This window comes from Peromyscus maniculatus, chromosome 14 (assembly GCF_049852395.1).
Source record: "Peromyscus maniculatus bairdii isolate BWxNUB_F1_BW_parent chromosome 14, HU_Pman_BW_mat_3.1, whole genome shotgun sequence".
Taxonomy (NCBI): Eukaryota; Metazoa; Chordata; class Mammalia; order Rodentia; family Cricetidae; genus Peromyscus; species Peromyscus maniculatus.
The window spans coordinates 17,472,457-17,486,255 of NC_134865.1; the positions used below are offsets into that span (position 1 = coordinate 17,472,457).

Here is a 13,799-nt window from a genome sequence, read left to right on the forward strand (position 1 = left end):
TGGACCACTGAAGGAAGTCAGGAATCCTTATTTGATTCACTTGTTTATTTGTTTATTTATTGAAATTTACAATAATAGAATAAACATATATCTTGAATATACTTTAGAGAAAACTCAGCACTTAAATGTCCAGACGCTTCTCTACATGTATGATGAAGACAGTCCCTTGACTTCAAGGGTTCCGTCTGTTAACATTCAGTTGGGTTGAAATGGATCTGAAATCAGGACATATTAAGGGCAGTTGGAGGAACAGTGCTTAGGAGAGAGAGGAACTGTCCTCAATTACCTGCAGGGTGACCATGGGACAGAAGGAGTCCTCTGGGCTGCTGGCTCTGCAGGAGACACAGGACCAATGAGCAAAACTCAGAGTGGGGGAGGGGCACCCTGTAGACATTAGCAACCTAAGGAAGCACATTCTAACAGAAACACATGCCCAGCAGAGGGACACTTTGCTTTACCAAATAACAAGCCATTGTCATGGGACATGTGTAGATAGAGTTGTTTGAGTTAATACACACCAAATGGGCTGTTTTTGAGGGTAACTGGGAAGGTAGCGTCTACACAGGATGAGAAACTGAGGCGCCTCCATCCCTCTGACTGGAAAAGGCATTGATGAACCCAAAAATCAACCTAAAAGTTTGGTGTTAAAGTTAGGTAGATAATTAATAAATATTTTCAAATCCTAAGTCTTCATGAGTACATAGGAGGCCAACAGTACACCATGGCCCATTTTTTCTTTGAATGTCTACCCAATGAACACAGACTTGATTATTAATTACTGACCAAGAGAAATTCAGGTTGTCTCCATATATAAAATAATGCCATATCCTAAAACAGGTCCAAAGATGTCCAAATATTTCCACATCTCTAGGGTTTGTCTTTCTCTGTACCTCAGGCTACTATCCCTGCACATTCTATGACTGCCTTGAGTCTAGCTAATTTTCCCTCACTTCCCCCTCTACCATACACTTATGTCTAACGTCTTCCCCTCACAATCCTCATCAACACTCTAACTAGATGCCTCCCAAAGACTCCTCTGGAAGAAGTCACTACATATTCAAAAGCCTAGAACGAACCATCCATTTAAAAAATATGTGCAGGAAAGGTTAGAAGGGGCAAAACCCACACAAAATTATTAAGGCGGTGAAATTACAGACAAGTGATATTTCAGTATTCCTGGGATGGTGCTAGTAAAGTTCCAATCATACAATAAAATAAAGCCCCAAATAAACTACAAGTACACCTAGTACACTGTACTCAAAGCTCCAACTCAACTCTGTAAACACCTTTCAGTCCTCTCCATTTTCCCTATCACTCCGTAGGGAACCCCTGCTGGCACTCTGCCCTCTACTCTCTCCTACCTTTCTCTTTGCCCCTTGCCCTCGCTGCTCTCTCTCTCACTGTGAGTCTTTCCCTACACTTGCATTCTCCCTCACCTGTAGGGCACCATGGCATGCCTTCTGTGTGGGCAGCCATTTTGTCCCTAACACAGGTCAGCCTCCAAAGGCAGCCCATCGTTCATAGCTGCATTCCCTGAATCTAGAATAGTGACTTGCAGACAAAAGATGCTAATGAGTGATCTGGTGAATGAATGATTGTCATTTCTGTGGCTACAAACTTCTGTCATGTTCTCTTTTTGAAATCTAATTATATACCGTGTGTGGCTTCACTTTGCATATCTTTTTTTAGTCATATGTTTTAATGCAGGAATCTCAGAATAAAGATTTTATACATATATTCCATGTTACCCCACTCAATACTCTGATTCAGCAGATTCTGTGGAATACCTACTGTGTCAGGCACTTTAGTAGGAGTGATGCTATAAACTAAAAGCTACATTTTTCAAGCCCCCCCCCCCAAAAAAACACCAAATGGAATATTTCTCTGCTGACTTTCTTAACAAAATAAATACACCTGAAATCTACAGTTTAAATAAAATAATAATCATTTTTCTATACTTTTTACCATCCACCAAACCCATTCAAATAATTATTTAAAATAAATTAGGACATGTAGGAGATCTCCAAACACAACTTTAAATCATTAACAAGTATAAATAAAAGCATGTAGTATAAAGTGGTTTTGATGTAGGGGAAATGGCCTTTAAACACCTGCTATTTCAGGATGTTTACTTACAGTGAGCAGAAAGACTCTGAAAGCTATGAAGGCTACAGGCCTAGTCTGTAGTTTAAGCAACTTAAGCCTTTTGTGCAATATGGATATTTGGGAAGCTGATACATGTTATTTTTTTTTTTTTTCAGAACCAGATGCAAGAATTTGGTAAAGAACACAGGTAGAAGAGATCATCAATTTTCCTTCCCCCCATAAGCTATTTTATTATGCCAATTTTAATTATCATGCAATCAAACGGGTTTAAGGCTTATATTCTCCACATCACTGACATCACAAACATGAAAGCATTTTATACTGTCATACATCAATGTGTGTACTAGCTTATACATATATACAGAAATTATTCACACATCTTAACCTTGCTATTTCCTCCTCTCAAACCAACATACTATTACCATGAAAGCAGCTTTTTAATTAATGGTATAAGAAATACAGCAAGGCACACTGTTTTAAAAAACGTTTTTCGCGTTACCACCTCAAGAAGCATAGAAACCAAAAACAAACTTAATAGTAGAATGTACCAGTTTATAATATACAACACTGTTATAGTTGTTTCTTGAAGTGCTGCATAGATTATTATTAAAAAGAAATAATGAAAATGGCGCTTTTAAATGTCACTTAATTTTGTACTAAGGACCAATATGTCTCCTCTATACTACAATCCAATCAAGGGTTGGCTTTTTAGGTAGATCTCTTTCAAGAAACATAGGTATAATACCATGAAAAATTTCAGAGCAAAACATACAATTGGTCAAGTACTGGCAGGGAGGGGTATCATTCCAGTGGGTTTAATGGACCATTGATTTGGTGAACTACAGAGCGTTAAGGGGGAGGCAGGACGGGAGAGGCAAACGAAGTCTTGCTGGAGAGAGAGGGCTGGCAGAGGTAGCTTGGGACAGGAATCCATGGGAGAGCAAGCAGCTTTGTGGAAATAAGAGATCACCTAAAGAGAAGCAATGCACACATCCAGATCACAAGGCCCACGTGGACAGACCGCGTTCAGAGGGAAGGTTCATCTTCAGAAAGTCAGTGTGACAGGCGGCAGTGATGGGACCCAAGACCAGCCCAGGGTGGATCAGGCCAGCCCTGAGCTGCAGCCAGGCTCTCTACAGGAAACAAAAAGATGACAGGAAAAGGTTTCAGAAGTGTCTCCATCATCTGCAGAACGAAGCCCTTTCAGGAAGCTGCTGTGGGGGGTCAGCTACTAAAGATCTGGAATGAGAGGTTAGGAGATGGGACTGTCCGCTAGCTCAAGGCTCAAACTACAAACCAAACCAAACCAAACCAAACCAAACCATGTCAGTTCACTAAGACAGCCAGATACTTTCAGACATCTATACGGTTTCAAAAAATCAAGTATGATCATCTTTTCTCTGGGTCATCAACTCACTCATTCTTCTGTGGGCGAGCTCAGTTTTACCAAGAGAGTTCCAAATCTGTATGAAAATGTCAGGCGGTTAATACCAAGGGATGCGACGATATACGGACAACAGTTCACAGACTGGGTTCCTGGCTCTCTGGCTAGCACTCCCTTCAGTAATTTGTGTGTGATGTTGAACAATTCTATTATGTAGTGATGAAACACTCACAAAATTGTGATAATCTTGAATGCTTTAGATCCATGCCTACAAATGGGTATAATTAGAATTCACAGCTCAAATGTTACTGTGTTTCATTTTTAGGTACAGGAAACATTGTGGAGACTAAACTGATTCAATTCTCTTTTTATGTGTGAGGATTGATACAAATGTGTTCCAAGCTCATTCTGGCCTACTTATTTCTAAATGGCTATAACACCTGGTCAAATCGGAGAAACATCTAAATTCCAGGATACAATTACTTTAGGTTGTCAGACCAGCTCTCAAAGAGAGCAGGCCTCCGCCTGCCTGGGTGTAATCTAAATGTTCAAGTGCTATAGCGGGGCTTGTCCTGACCTCTTAGAAGCAAATATTCTTCTGTGTCTTTCTGTCTCTCTCTGTAAACTTACAACCGTGTGTAGGAGTCAGAAAAAGTCTTCCAACTGTGGTTCCCACTACAGCCAAACAGGATGTTGAGAAGAGAGGGGAAGCGAGCGGGAATGGGGAGACAGACAGAGGCAGATGGAACAGAATTTGGTACAGTAAAATAATGCAGTAATTCAAGAAAGCACAGTGCAGCATTGCTCAAATGCTGAGGATGTGACTCATCAGAAATCTGCCACTGAGCAGGGAATCCTCGGGTGAAGCAAATCCTGTCTCAGTAAAGAGCTGGCAATTCAATTCCCTGTGGGTAATCAATTCTTTCAACTTGGCACTCTTGGGAACAGGCAGGCCAAATGGGCTCAAGGCCAAGTCCTCGTGTGTGTGTGTGTGTGTGTGTGTGTGTGTGTGTGTGTGTGTGTGTGTGTGAGAGAGAGAGAGAGAGAGAGAGAGAGAGAGAGAGAGAGAGAGGCTGACTTTATTCAATAAAAGCTTTTTTATTTAGCATGGGAAGTTATTCAGAAGTCCCAGATAATTCAAATCGCACCCAGAAGAGCCTTGGTTTAGTAAGGTGATTTAAAGGTAAGTTTTACAAGACTATCTGTGTAGTGTCTAGTGGAATAATAATGCACATGCTCCCAGCGTAGTTTCCTAAAGCTGCTTGGCCAGCCTTGGGGAGCCCCACACAGTGCCAGTGTGTGATGAGAAGTGTTTGCTCCTTCCACTCTCTCGGTTTATAAAAGCAAAGCAGCACTTTAACTGGTGTGTGTGCAAACCTGGGCACACGTGCATCAACATCAACAGTCATCTAAAATCTAAAGCTCTGTGGCCACCACCACACTTGCAGACTGATAAAGTAGACCAGCCAATGAAACTGAGACCAAAAGAAGTAATGAACACCCTCCTCCTGCCACCCACCCACCCACCCACCCACCCACCCAAACCACACCACACATGCACACAAACACACGCACACCACACACCACACCATACCACACCAGACATACACACAAACACACACACACCACACCATACACACACACCACACACCACACACACACACACACACACACACACATACACACACCCCACATACACATCAAACCATCAGAAAACCCGAAGGAGAAGACATGAAAGAACTCACTGGCTGCACATGAGGAGTTAACTTTTCATGCGGCAGGATTTACCCAGCCTGAAATTTAGGGTTAAACCATTCATCAAAGATCACAGGCTTATGATGAGGATTATGAAGAAATAACTGTCAGAATACAGCAGAAAGATTAGTGCAAAGTACATCTCTTAGGCAGGTCCTAGGAGGCATTCCAGACATACGCCGTGTGCTTCCTCCAAATTAGGCAGAAAGAGCTGTGTCTATGCAGTTACCTTGCCTTTGATGTGATTTGCTCTAACTGACCTCTCTATTTTTACAGAAATACGACGCACAAATGGATCCAGTGAAAAGCCCAGCAGTGTGTCTGGAAATAAGTGCACACGCACACACTGTTAGGCCACACTAAAGCTTCTCAAATGGGTTCAGAGGTTTTTAATTTGAACATAGTAAATGAAATAATTTTCAGAACTCTTCGAAAAGAATTTGTTCTGGTTGCAGACTATATGCACGGTTCTAAGTCATAAACAGTTTTGGATGGAATTGTAATCATTTCATCATCTGAGAATTTATTTCTGGGAAAAGAGTTCCAGTAAATTGGCCTTGGTGAATTGTGCTGTCCTGATACAAAGAAGGTCCCATCGAATGGTCCTCAAATGGTTTTTAAAAGGAAAAGCTTTGGCTGTTTGGGACCTTATAGGAAGCACAATGACAACAAATGAGCTCATCCGATGTTACATGTCACAGTCACCAGTACCGTTACTACACGTCCTAGCACCAAGTGCTGAACGCTTAGCAGCATTTTCAGATTGGCTAACTTCTCAGGTGACAGTACTCTGACTAGGTGAAAGTTTACTAGCCCCCAAAACCAGGCACCAAGGTGTTTCGTTAACATGATATTGCAACACACACAGACATGCATGCATTCACATGTGAACACACACGTGCACACACACCCTCAAATGTGGATAGAAGCAACATATGGCTGTTGACATAGCTCTGGGCTGATAATGAGTCACTTGGGGGCGATGTCAGTTCTGCAGAAGTAAAATCTGGCTGCTTCTCTCTTTGCCCACAACAGCACCCAGTGTGGGGTGCAACAGAACCCTGCCGACGGCCAGGCAAGCCGCTAGCAGTTTTACGCTGTCTACGCTTGTAAAATGTGAGGATTACAGAGGTCCATCAGCGCCTTCGCTTCCCTCAAAGTCAAAAAAAAAAAAGGGGGAATTGCTTATCATTTACATTTCATCTCAATTCCATTTCTCTATGTGAGGGAAAGAGTCTCCCAGAGGATCAAACAGGGAGCAGGCATTCCGGAGGCTTCTCCAGGGCCAGAGCTTTCTCTGCTCCAGATCTCAGCAGGACTGGGGACTCGGGTCGCAGTCACAGGGTGGCATACTCTGAGTGCCATTGCTTTCAAGCCTTTATCGCCTCTCAGAAAACAAAGTCAGCCAGGCTCTCGCTGGCCTTCTGGGGAGGTGGGCAGAGCCTGCATCCAATCAGTCCTAACAGAGCTGGCTCTGAGGCAGCTTCTGGAATCCCAGTTACTCTCCCTTAATGGTCAGTTTTACTGCATACTGATGGAGGATGTGATTATAGGGTGGGCACGACTCACAGAGAACACATTTCTCTCTTTCCTACTTTTGTCCTCGCTCTCAGCCAACTGTAAATAGGGTCTGAAATAGAAAATTAGTGAAGCTACATTAGTAAGTAGGATGGCTTTCTTCAGTTTTGCATACTGAGTTTATTTTTAGGGTACATGTATGGTATAGATTGCCCCCGCCGCTCCCCATTCTAGCAGCTCTACATAGAATCACACATTTTAATGAGCTTAGGGCACAGGTGTTGCAGAAAAAAAAAATAATGATGTTTGCCATTCATCTTTCAAATTAAATAATGTGTTCTTAAATAGTAACTTTTTTCATAATACATTATGGGAACAACATTTATCTGTCACATTTTAAAAGATGTATTTGTAATAAATGTAAATTACTTTTAGAAAATCAGTAATTAGGCTCATCAAAAAATAAACAATCTGCCACAAAAAAGATAATCTTTAGCATAGTTAAGTATAATAACTGTTATTTGAATAAGTTAACAAATTAGGGTAGATTGCTTCTGTAATTCATTTCCTATAGCACGAGTTTAGGTTACGCATTAGGCTTCTGCGGTGGGGGTGGAGGTGACACTAGGCACCTCATACTTTGGTGAAATACAACTCTCATATCTGAAAGCTAAATTTCTCCTTAAACTTGATCGAGGAGGTACATTCATCACTAAGGCTTAGAAATGGGAAATAACAGAATCTTTGTGTCACTTTTAGAGCTATCTCCCCATCTCAGAATTATCAATCAATAGCTGTCTTATTAAATATGAAAAGTAGGATGACGTTCTTATAAAAAAATTGATGGCAATCAGCCTGTCACCTTCAGGCAAACTTCAAAAATTCTGTTTTTATGAAGACACCATTAAGTTGTCATGTGCTTCCCCAGTATTTGTGTTCTGTACTGGTTCTCAGTCTGTGTGTGTTTAAGTAAGGGGCTCTCCTGCATCCGCTTTCTCCTCCTGTTGGAATTCTCTGGCATGGCCATGATTAGGAGCTGTGACAATACAGCCTGTACCAGGAAAATGAGTGTGATCATAGTTATGTTGGGTAGAAGCATAAAGAGAAAGCCCAGGTCCGGAGACACAGTCCTTGTTCATCCCCAGGCAGTTCCAAGTAGGAGCTTAAGTGAGGAATGCAGTTACTGAGTATGCATTTTGATGATCAAGTATGGCTGCAACTTGGATAGTATTTTTCTCCCCCAGTTGAAGAGTTCAAAGCCCTAAACACGGATCAGCTGTTTCCTCAGATTCTGTATCGCTTTTGACAAAATGATAAAATGAATGTCATTTAAATGCCAAATTCTCACCAGTTTTCCCCTTTTTGCTTTTCACTGTTGCAAACGTTTCTACTTAAATGTCTTATTCAGATATGTCTATGTCATGACTGGCCATTCTGACTAGTCTTCTGCAGTGGTTCTATTAATGCAAACTCTCTCTCTCTCTCTCTCTCTCTCTCTCTCTCTCTCTCTCTCTCTCTCTCTCTCTCACACACACACACACACACACACACACACACACACACATGCACGCATGCACGCATGCACACATGCACACGCAGACACATACATACTCACACATACTCATACATACCTTTCAATGAGATGATTTCCATGCTTGGGGGCATTATATTCTACCTACGCATGTTTCTATGTCGATCTTCATGAAAGCTTATAAGCTTTTCTTTACAGGTTAAAGTTTGCGGGCTGGGATAGAGCATTGCCTTGGCTTTTGGCTGTTTTGCATTCAATGGGAGAGCTGGACTTTTCGATTTGGCTGAAGTAGCGTTATTTTCTTCCGGCATTCCTGATTCACCTTGGTTTCTTGAACTTCCATCTTTACTGGCCTGTCCTGAAGGAGCGGTGAGGTCTGAGCTTTCTGCACAGCCCTGGGACGCTAGGGATGCACCATCTACCTCCTTTCCATTGTCAGCTCCTTTCTGAGGGGAAGGTCCTGAAGGAGCCACCCTATCTGTCTCATCACGTGAGAAAGCAACCTCGTTGAGCACAGGAGAGCTTGCTGTCCCTTGTACTGGCATAGCAGCTTCATCCAGAACTGCCGATTCGGTTGGAAGGGCACTAGAGACACAGGCTTTCTCATCATCAACAAGTTCATCCTCAACACAAGCTTCAAAGAAGCATTCGATGTCTTCCTTGTCATCTAAGCTAAAGTCCACGGTGTCTGGTGGCAACGGGGTGCTGCTCTTCTCATCTATGTAATTGGTGACCTCCCCACAGTCACTGTCATGGGATGACAGCGATAAGTAGGAATAAAAGTCCCCCTTTCTCAGGTGCATGGGCCGATGAGAATGTTCTAGGACTTTCTCCTTGATTTGAGTTAACGAAGTGGGAGCAGCCACCTCACTTTCAGGTTGGGATTTACTTTTGAGGGCCGTTGATGCCATGTCAATGATTTCCTTAACAAAGTCATGTACTGAACCATCTTCAGCATCCTTTTGATGGGAAACATCTGGCTGGCAGTTGCAACAGGAAGTGCTGTTGCTGAGAGAAGCACTTTCCTCCGTCTCATTTGGTTCGAGGAGGCAGCAACCAGCAGGTTTTCTAGCCCCACCTGGTGCATCGTTAGATGAAGATTTTAGTCCATCGCTGTCTTGTCTGCTTTCAACTCTGGTTTCCAACAGCAGTTCCGGGCAAGTGTTCTCAACGGGCGTGCGGGGGCCACTTTGATTTTCAGGATGGTGGAGGTTTGGACCTATCTGTGGAAGATGTCTATCATCTGGGGGACCAGATTCCTTTCCAGCAACATTTGAACCATCTAAACTGTTTGTCAATGCTTTACACTCACTGTGCTTGGATTCGGAACTCTTTTCTGCATTTAAACCAAGGTTCTCTGATGCCTCTGAAATTCCATTCTGCTTCTCCTTTTGTCTTTCTGGGGTACTTTCAATATTGCCATTTTCCATGTCAGCCACCCGTGGATCTTTACTAACTTCATAAATATTTTTCTTGTTTTCACCTTCTGTTCCTAAGTCATGGGTTCTGGGTGAATTCTTCCCATTTCCATTGTTTTCAGAGAGACATTTTATGGAGCCATTTAGAAGGGCCTCGATGTTCAGGGTGTCTGAGGGGTTGATCTTCTCACTCTGGCCTCCGCCTTCATTACCTTTCATTTCATCAGTGACACTGCACCGCTTCCTTTCTCTTGTCCAGGAAAATTTCGGTCTTATCCAAGTCTGCAGTTCATTCTTTATGTAGTCCAGCCCGGACATCAGATGGCTTTCTTCGTAGATTTCCTCATCTGTTGCAATGCTGGAATCATCGTCCTCATCTCTGAGGCGCGGCTCTTCTTCAGTCAGGGTGAGAGTGGAGCTGGAGAGGAGGTCACTGTCGTCTTCATCGTCTGTGCAAGCAGAGGTGCACGAGACATTCACGATCATGCTAACGTTGACGTCACTCTCATCAGCCACCGAGCGGTTCAGGCGCTTCCGGAACGAGGCATTTGATTCCGGGACCTTTCGTTTGTGTAACGCGATATCTTCTGAACAGAGAGAAAGCTCATCACTGCTGCTCAGTTCTGTAAGAGATGCTGGTGAATCTTCATTGACAGAAGACGCAACATCCAACGACATCTGGCCAGCAAAGGGTATCTTTTGGGAACTGCTTTGGAGAGTGAGATCAGAAATGCTTCGCTTTATCTTTTGCTCCGAGGGGCTCTGGATATTCTCCAGGCGATTCAGGAGGTCTAATGTCCTCTTACTCAGCTCACCAACGGAGCCACTGCTCACGCTTATGTCCCCAGAGCTGTGACAGCTAAAAAGATCTTCATTGCTCTTATAGGATGTCAGCCAACTTTCTAAAGAAGTGCTTCGCTGGAGACTGTCACTGCCATTTTTAAAGATACCTAACCCAAACAAATCACCCCCTGGAGGAAGGGACTCTGTAGATGAGCTACGAGATAGAAGGGAGAGCTGTCTGGCATTCTGAATGCCTGTGAATGTCTTCTCTTTGTCACTGCTTTTATAAGAGCTGCGACCCATTTCGTGGGGTGCCCTTGCCAACATCCTTTCATGGGGAGGCGCATCTGGTTGTAACTCCGAAGCCTGATGTTTAGGTTTGCAGGATTTTTTATCAAAATAAAAACCACCGAGAAGAGGGTCCTCCACATGTGCCTTTTCACTTTGTGACTGTTTCATTATCATTGGTAATTTGAGTTTTGAGCCTTGGAGGTATGAGTAATCATAAAATGTAAACACATCATGTTTTCCTTGTAATTCTTCTCCTAAACAATCAGTGGTGTGTTTGGTAACACTGTTTAAATCTCCAGCTTTTCCATTTACACAACCCACTGGTGAGATGGATGACTGAGAGATATTTGGAAGCGTAATGCATTCCTCCTCATCTTTAAATTTTTGCTTTAACACGTTGACTGCATCTCCCATTTGTGGGTCCAGATGTTCAGTTTCAGGGTTACTTGGGGACCCATCTACCATACCGAACAAACACATTTCAGAGCTGGTAGGCATTTCATTGTCTCCTTCACTGACAATTCCACTCTCGCTGCCTGAATTCTGGCTCACGTCTCCACTGTGGCACGGGCAAGGCCTCCCCAAACTGGAGCCCCCTAAAAGATCTGGCAAGGATTTTGTGGATGAAAATGAAGAATCTTTGCTGAGGCTCTTAGTTAAAACGCCAGGCTGTGCTGTGCCTGTAAGCTTTGGGCTGCTATTCAGAAACGGAGTGTGACTGTCCTTGTGGAGCGCAACGTTGTGAAGACTGTACACTTGATAAATGTGTGGGCTGGAAGGTGCGGTGATGTTTGAGGTATACTGGGACCCCCCACAGTCACCTGCATCATCCTCATAACCAGGGTCCTGGTGGTGTGTCTCTTCAAGCTTCAGGGAAGGTATGATAGGCTCTGGGTCTTGATCAAGGTCATTTGATTCTTCGTGCAGACTAATTAGCTTATTACTTATATCTGTTTCATCCCATTCTAAGGCATCTTCACTCATTCCATTCAGGTCCATCAAGCCAGGATCGATCACATTCAAAGTCTCCTGTATAGAAGGGAGGAGAGAGCAGAGTGGGGAGAGAGGGGAGAGAGGGGAGGGAGGGAGGGAGGGAGGGAGGGAGGGAGGGAGGGAGAGAGGGAGGGAGGGAGAGAGAGAGAGAGAGAGAGAGAGAGAGAGAGAGAGAGAGAGAGAGAGAGAGAGAGAGAATGTAAGTAGGGGACTTTGATCTATTATAATCTCTTGGAAGTTAGAAAATGGAACTGAAATACAGGTTGGAAGTAACAACTTCAATAATTCTGCTCCTCCTTGAAATAATAGCCAAACACTTTGGGGACAGCTTTTCTATCAACAAGGACTGTCACGGAGGCATGAATGCACATTCAAATGTGAGATCAGTATTCCATGATCACATGGTCATTTATGGATTTAACCATTTCCTGTTGATTGTACTATATTTGAAATCTTAGTTTGGGTTGATTATTGTGGCTTGAATATGAAATGTGTCACATAGATTCATGTTTTGAAAGTGTGGTGCCCACCTGATCAGTACTACTTTGGGAACTTCTAGAGATCTTTGTGGGTAAGATTGAACTGGAAGAAACATGTCACTTGAAGTGGGTCCTTGGGAGGCTCTTGTCCTTGCTCCTTTCTCTGCTATTTCTTCACAGCAGAGCAAACAACAATCCTCTGCCACATGCCCAAAGACATGAGGTCAAGTAGTCATGAAGGCAACCCTCGGAAACTCTGAACCAAAAGAAGTCCCCCTGAGGTTAAGTGAAATATCTTAGTAGTGTTATTTGGAAGTAGCTAAAACTTGTCTGCTATATGCAGGTTAAAGAGAGGAGTCCATGAAGTTGCTTAGGGTACATTTATTCTCAGACTCATTCACTTCATGAGTCTATAATAGAATACTGTCTGCAGTGGTGCATTGCAACCTTCTTGCCTCAATTTCTGGGTTCTCCACTGAAAGTCCCATTTACCTGGGAGCCTAGAACACAGTATACCCCTTGTTTTTTTCTTTCTTTTCTGGCCACTGCCATGAGAACTAGTCCCTGCCTTCTGTTAGACCCAAGATGAGCAAACGCCCACATCTTCCTGAGTTTTCCAAGGGTAGCTCCTGAGTCATTGTTTCCTCGATCCCTTTCTTCTTTCTTTGTGAGAGAGATTTTGCTTTGACTTTTGTTAACCATCACTATTGGTCCCGCCTATGCTTCTTACAGGTAAAATCTTCCAGCCGCAAGTGATAACTATCTAAAGACTTTCCTGACCCACAGAAATGCCAGAGCCCAGACGCCCTTATGTGGCTCTCTGCCTGTCTTCATGAGGACTCCATGTTCTCCTGGACATTTCACTGCTACTTATGTAAAACTAAATGCATGCTTGGATGTAGCAGTTACATGGGCTCCTGCGGCATCCTCACTTGTTATCCAGCTACGCGGTAACATTGTGAAGCCAAGGAAAGTGAGGAATGCACCGGGGCCCTGACAGCTTCCCCTACCATAGGACCGCAGGGAGCATGCGCAGTTCCTCCTATGTTTATGCTGAGGAGGCAGTTGACTAGTCAGTCAATTCTAAGCAGATGAGTTGATGGCCTGACTCTTCTCACCAGCTGCGTTCCCTGTACAAGTTAGTTAAGCTTTCCGAGCATCAATACCTCACCTATAAAATAGATACAGCTCTACAGATCTTTTCAAGACCATTCTTGGGATGAAATGTGAAATAATTTTAAGTTCCCAGGAAAGTAGCCAATATTTGGGAACTGATTCATACCGTGTACAGAATGGCTCACAAGCTCCTTGCCTCCTCCTTGGCTGTTTCCTTCTCACCATTCCTTCCCATCTACTCTTAAAAACAAATCATGATCTGATAGTAAGGAGGGGGCAATTCCTATAACAAGCCAGGGGTTTCTCATTACAAGTCAGATCATCTCAACTGTCTGGCTGAGAAACAGGCCATGCTGTCCTCATTCTTTAGTGGTAGGAAGACAGTCTCACCTGGAGCATATCACATCACATTCTTAAAGTCTTTC

At 43.3% G+C, this 13,799-nt stretch overlaps 1 protein-coding gene across 6 annotated transcripts in view; it reads right to left on the reverse strand.

Annotated features, from left to right (window-relative positions):
• Positions 1-2,204: 2,204 nt before the first annotated feature.
• Akap6 (A-kinase anchoring protein 6) overlaps positions 2,205-13,799 on the reverse strand; it is a 504,011-nt gene continuing 492,416 nt past the window's right edge. For all 6 annotated transcript variants that reach the window (XM_076550667.1, XM_076550669.1, XM_006975274.4 and 3 more), the window contains 2 exons: positions 8,395-11,815; positions 2,205-3,239 (listed from right to left, as the gene is read on the reverse strand). In XM_076550667.1, the coding sequence (XP_076406782.1) occupies positions 8,435-11,815 (3,381 nt within the window). In that variant the 3' untranslated portion in view covers positions 2,205-3,239; positions 8,395-8,434. The remainder of the gene's footprint in view (positions 3,240-8,394; positions 11,816-13,799) is intronic.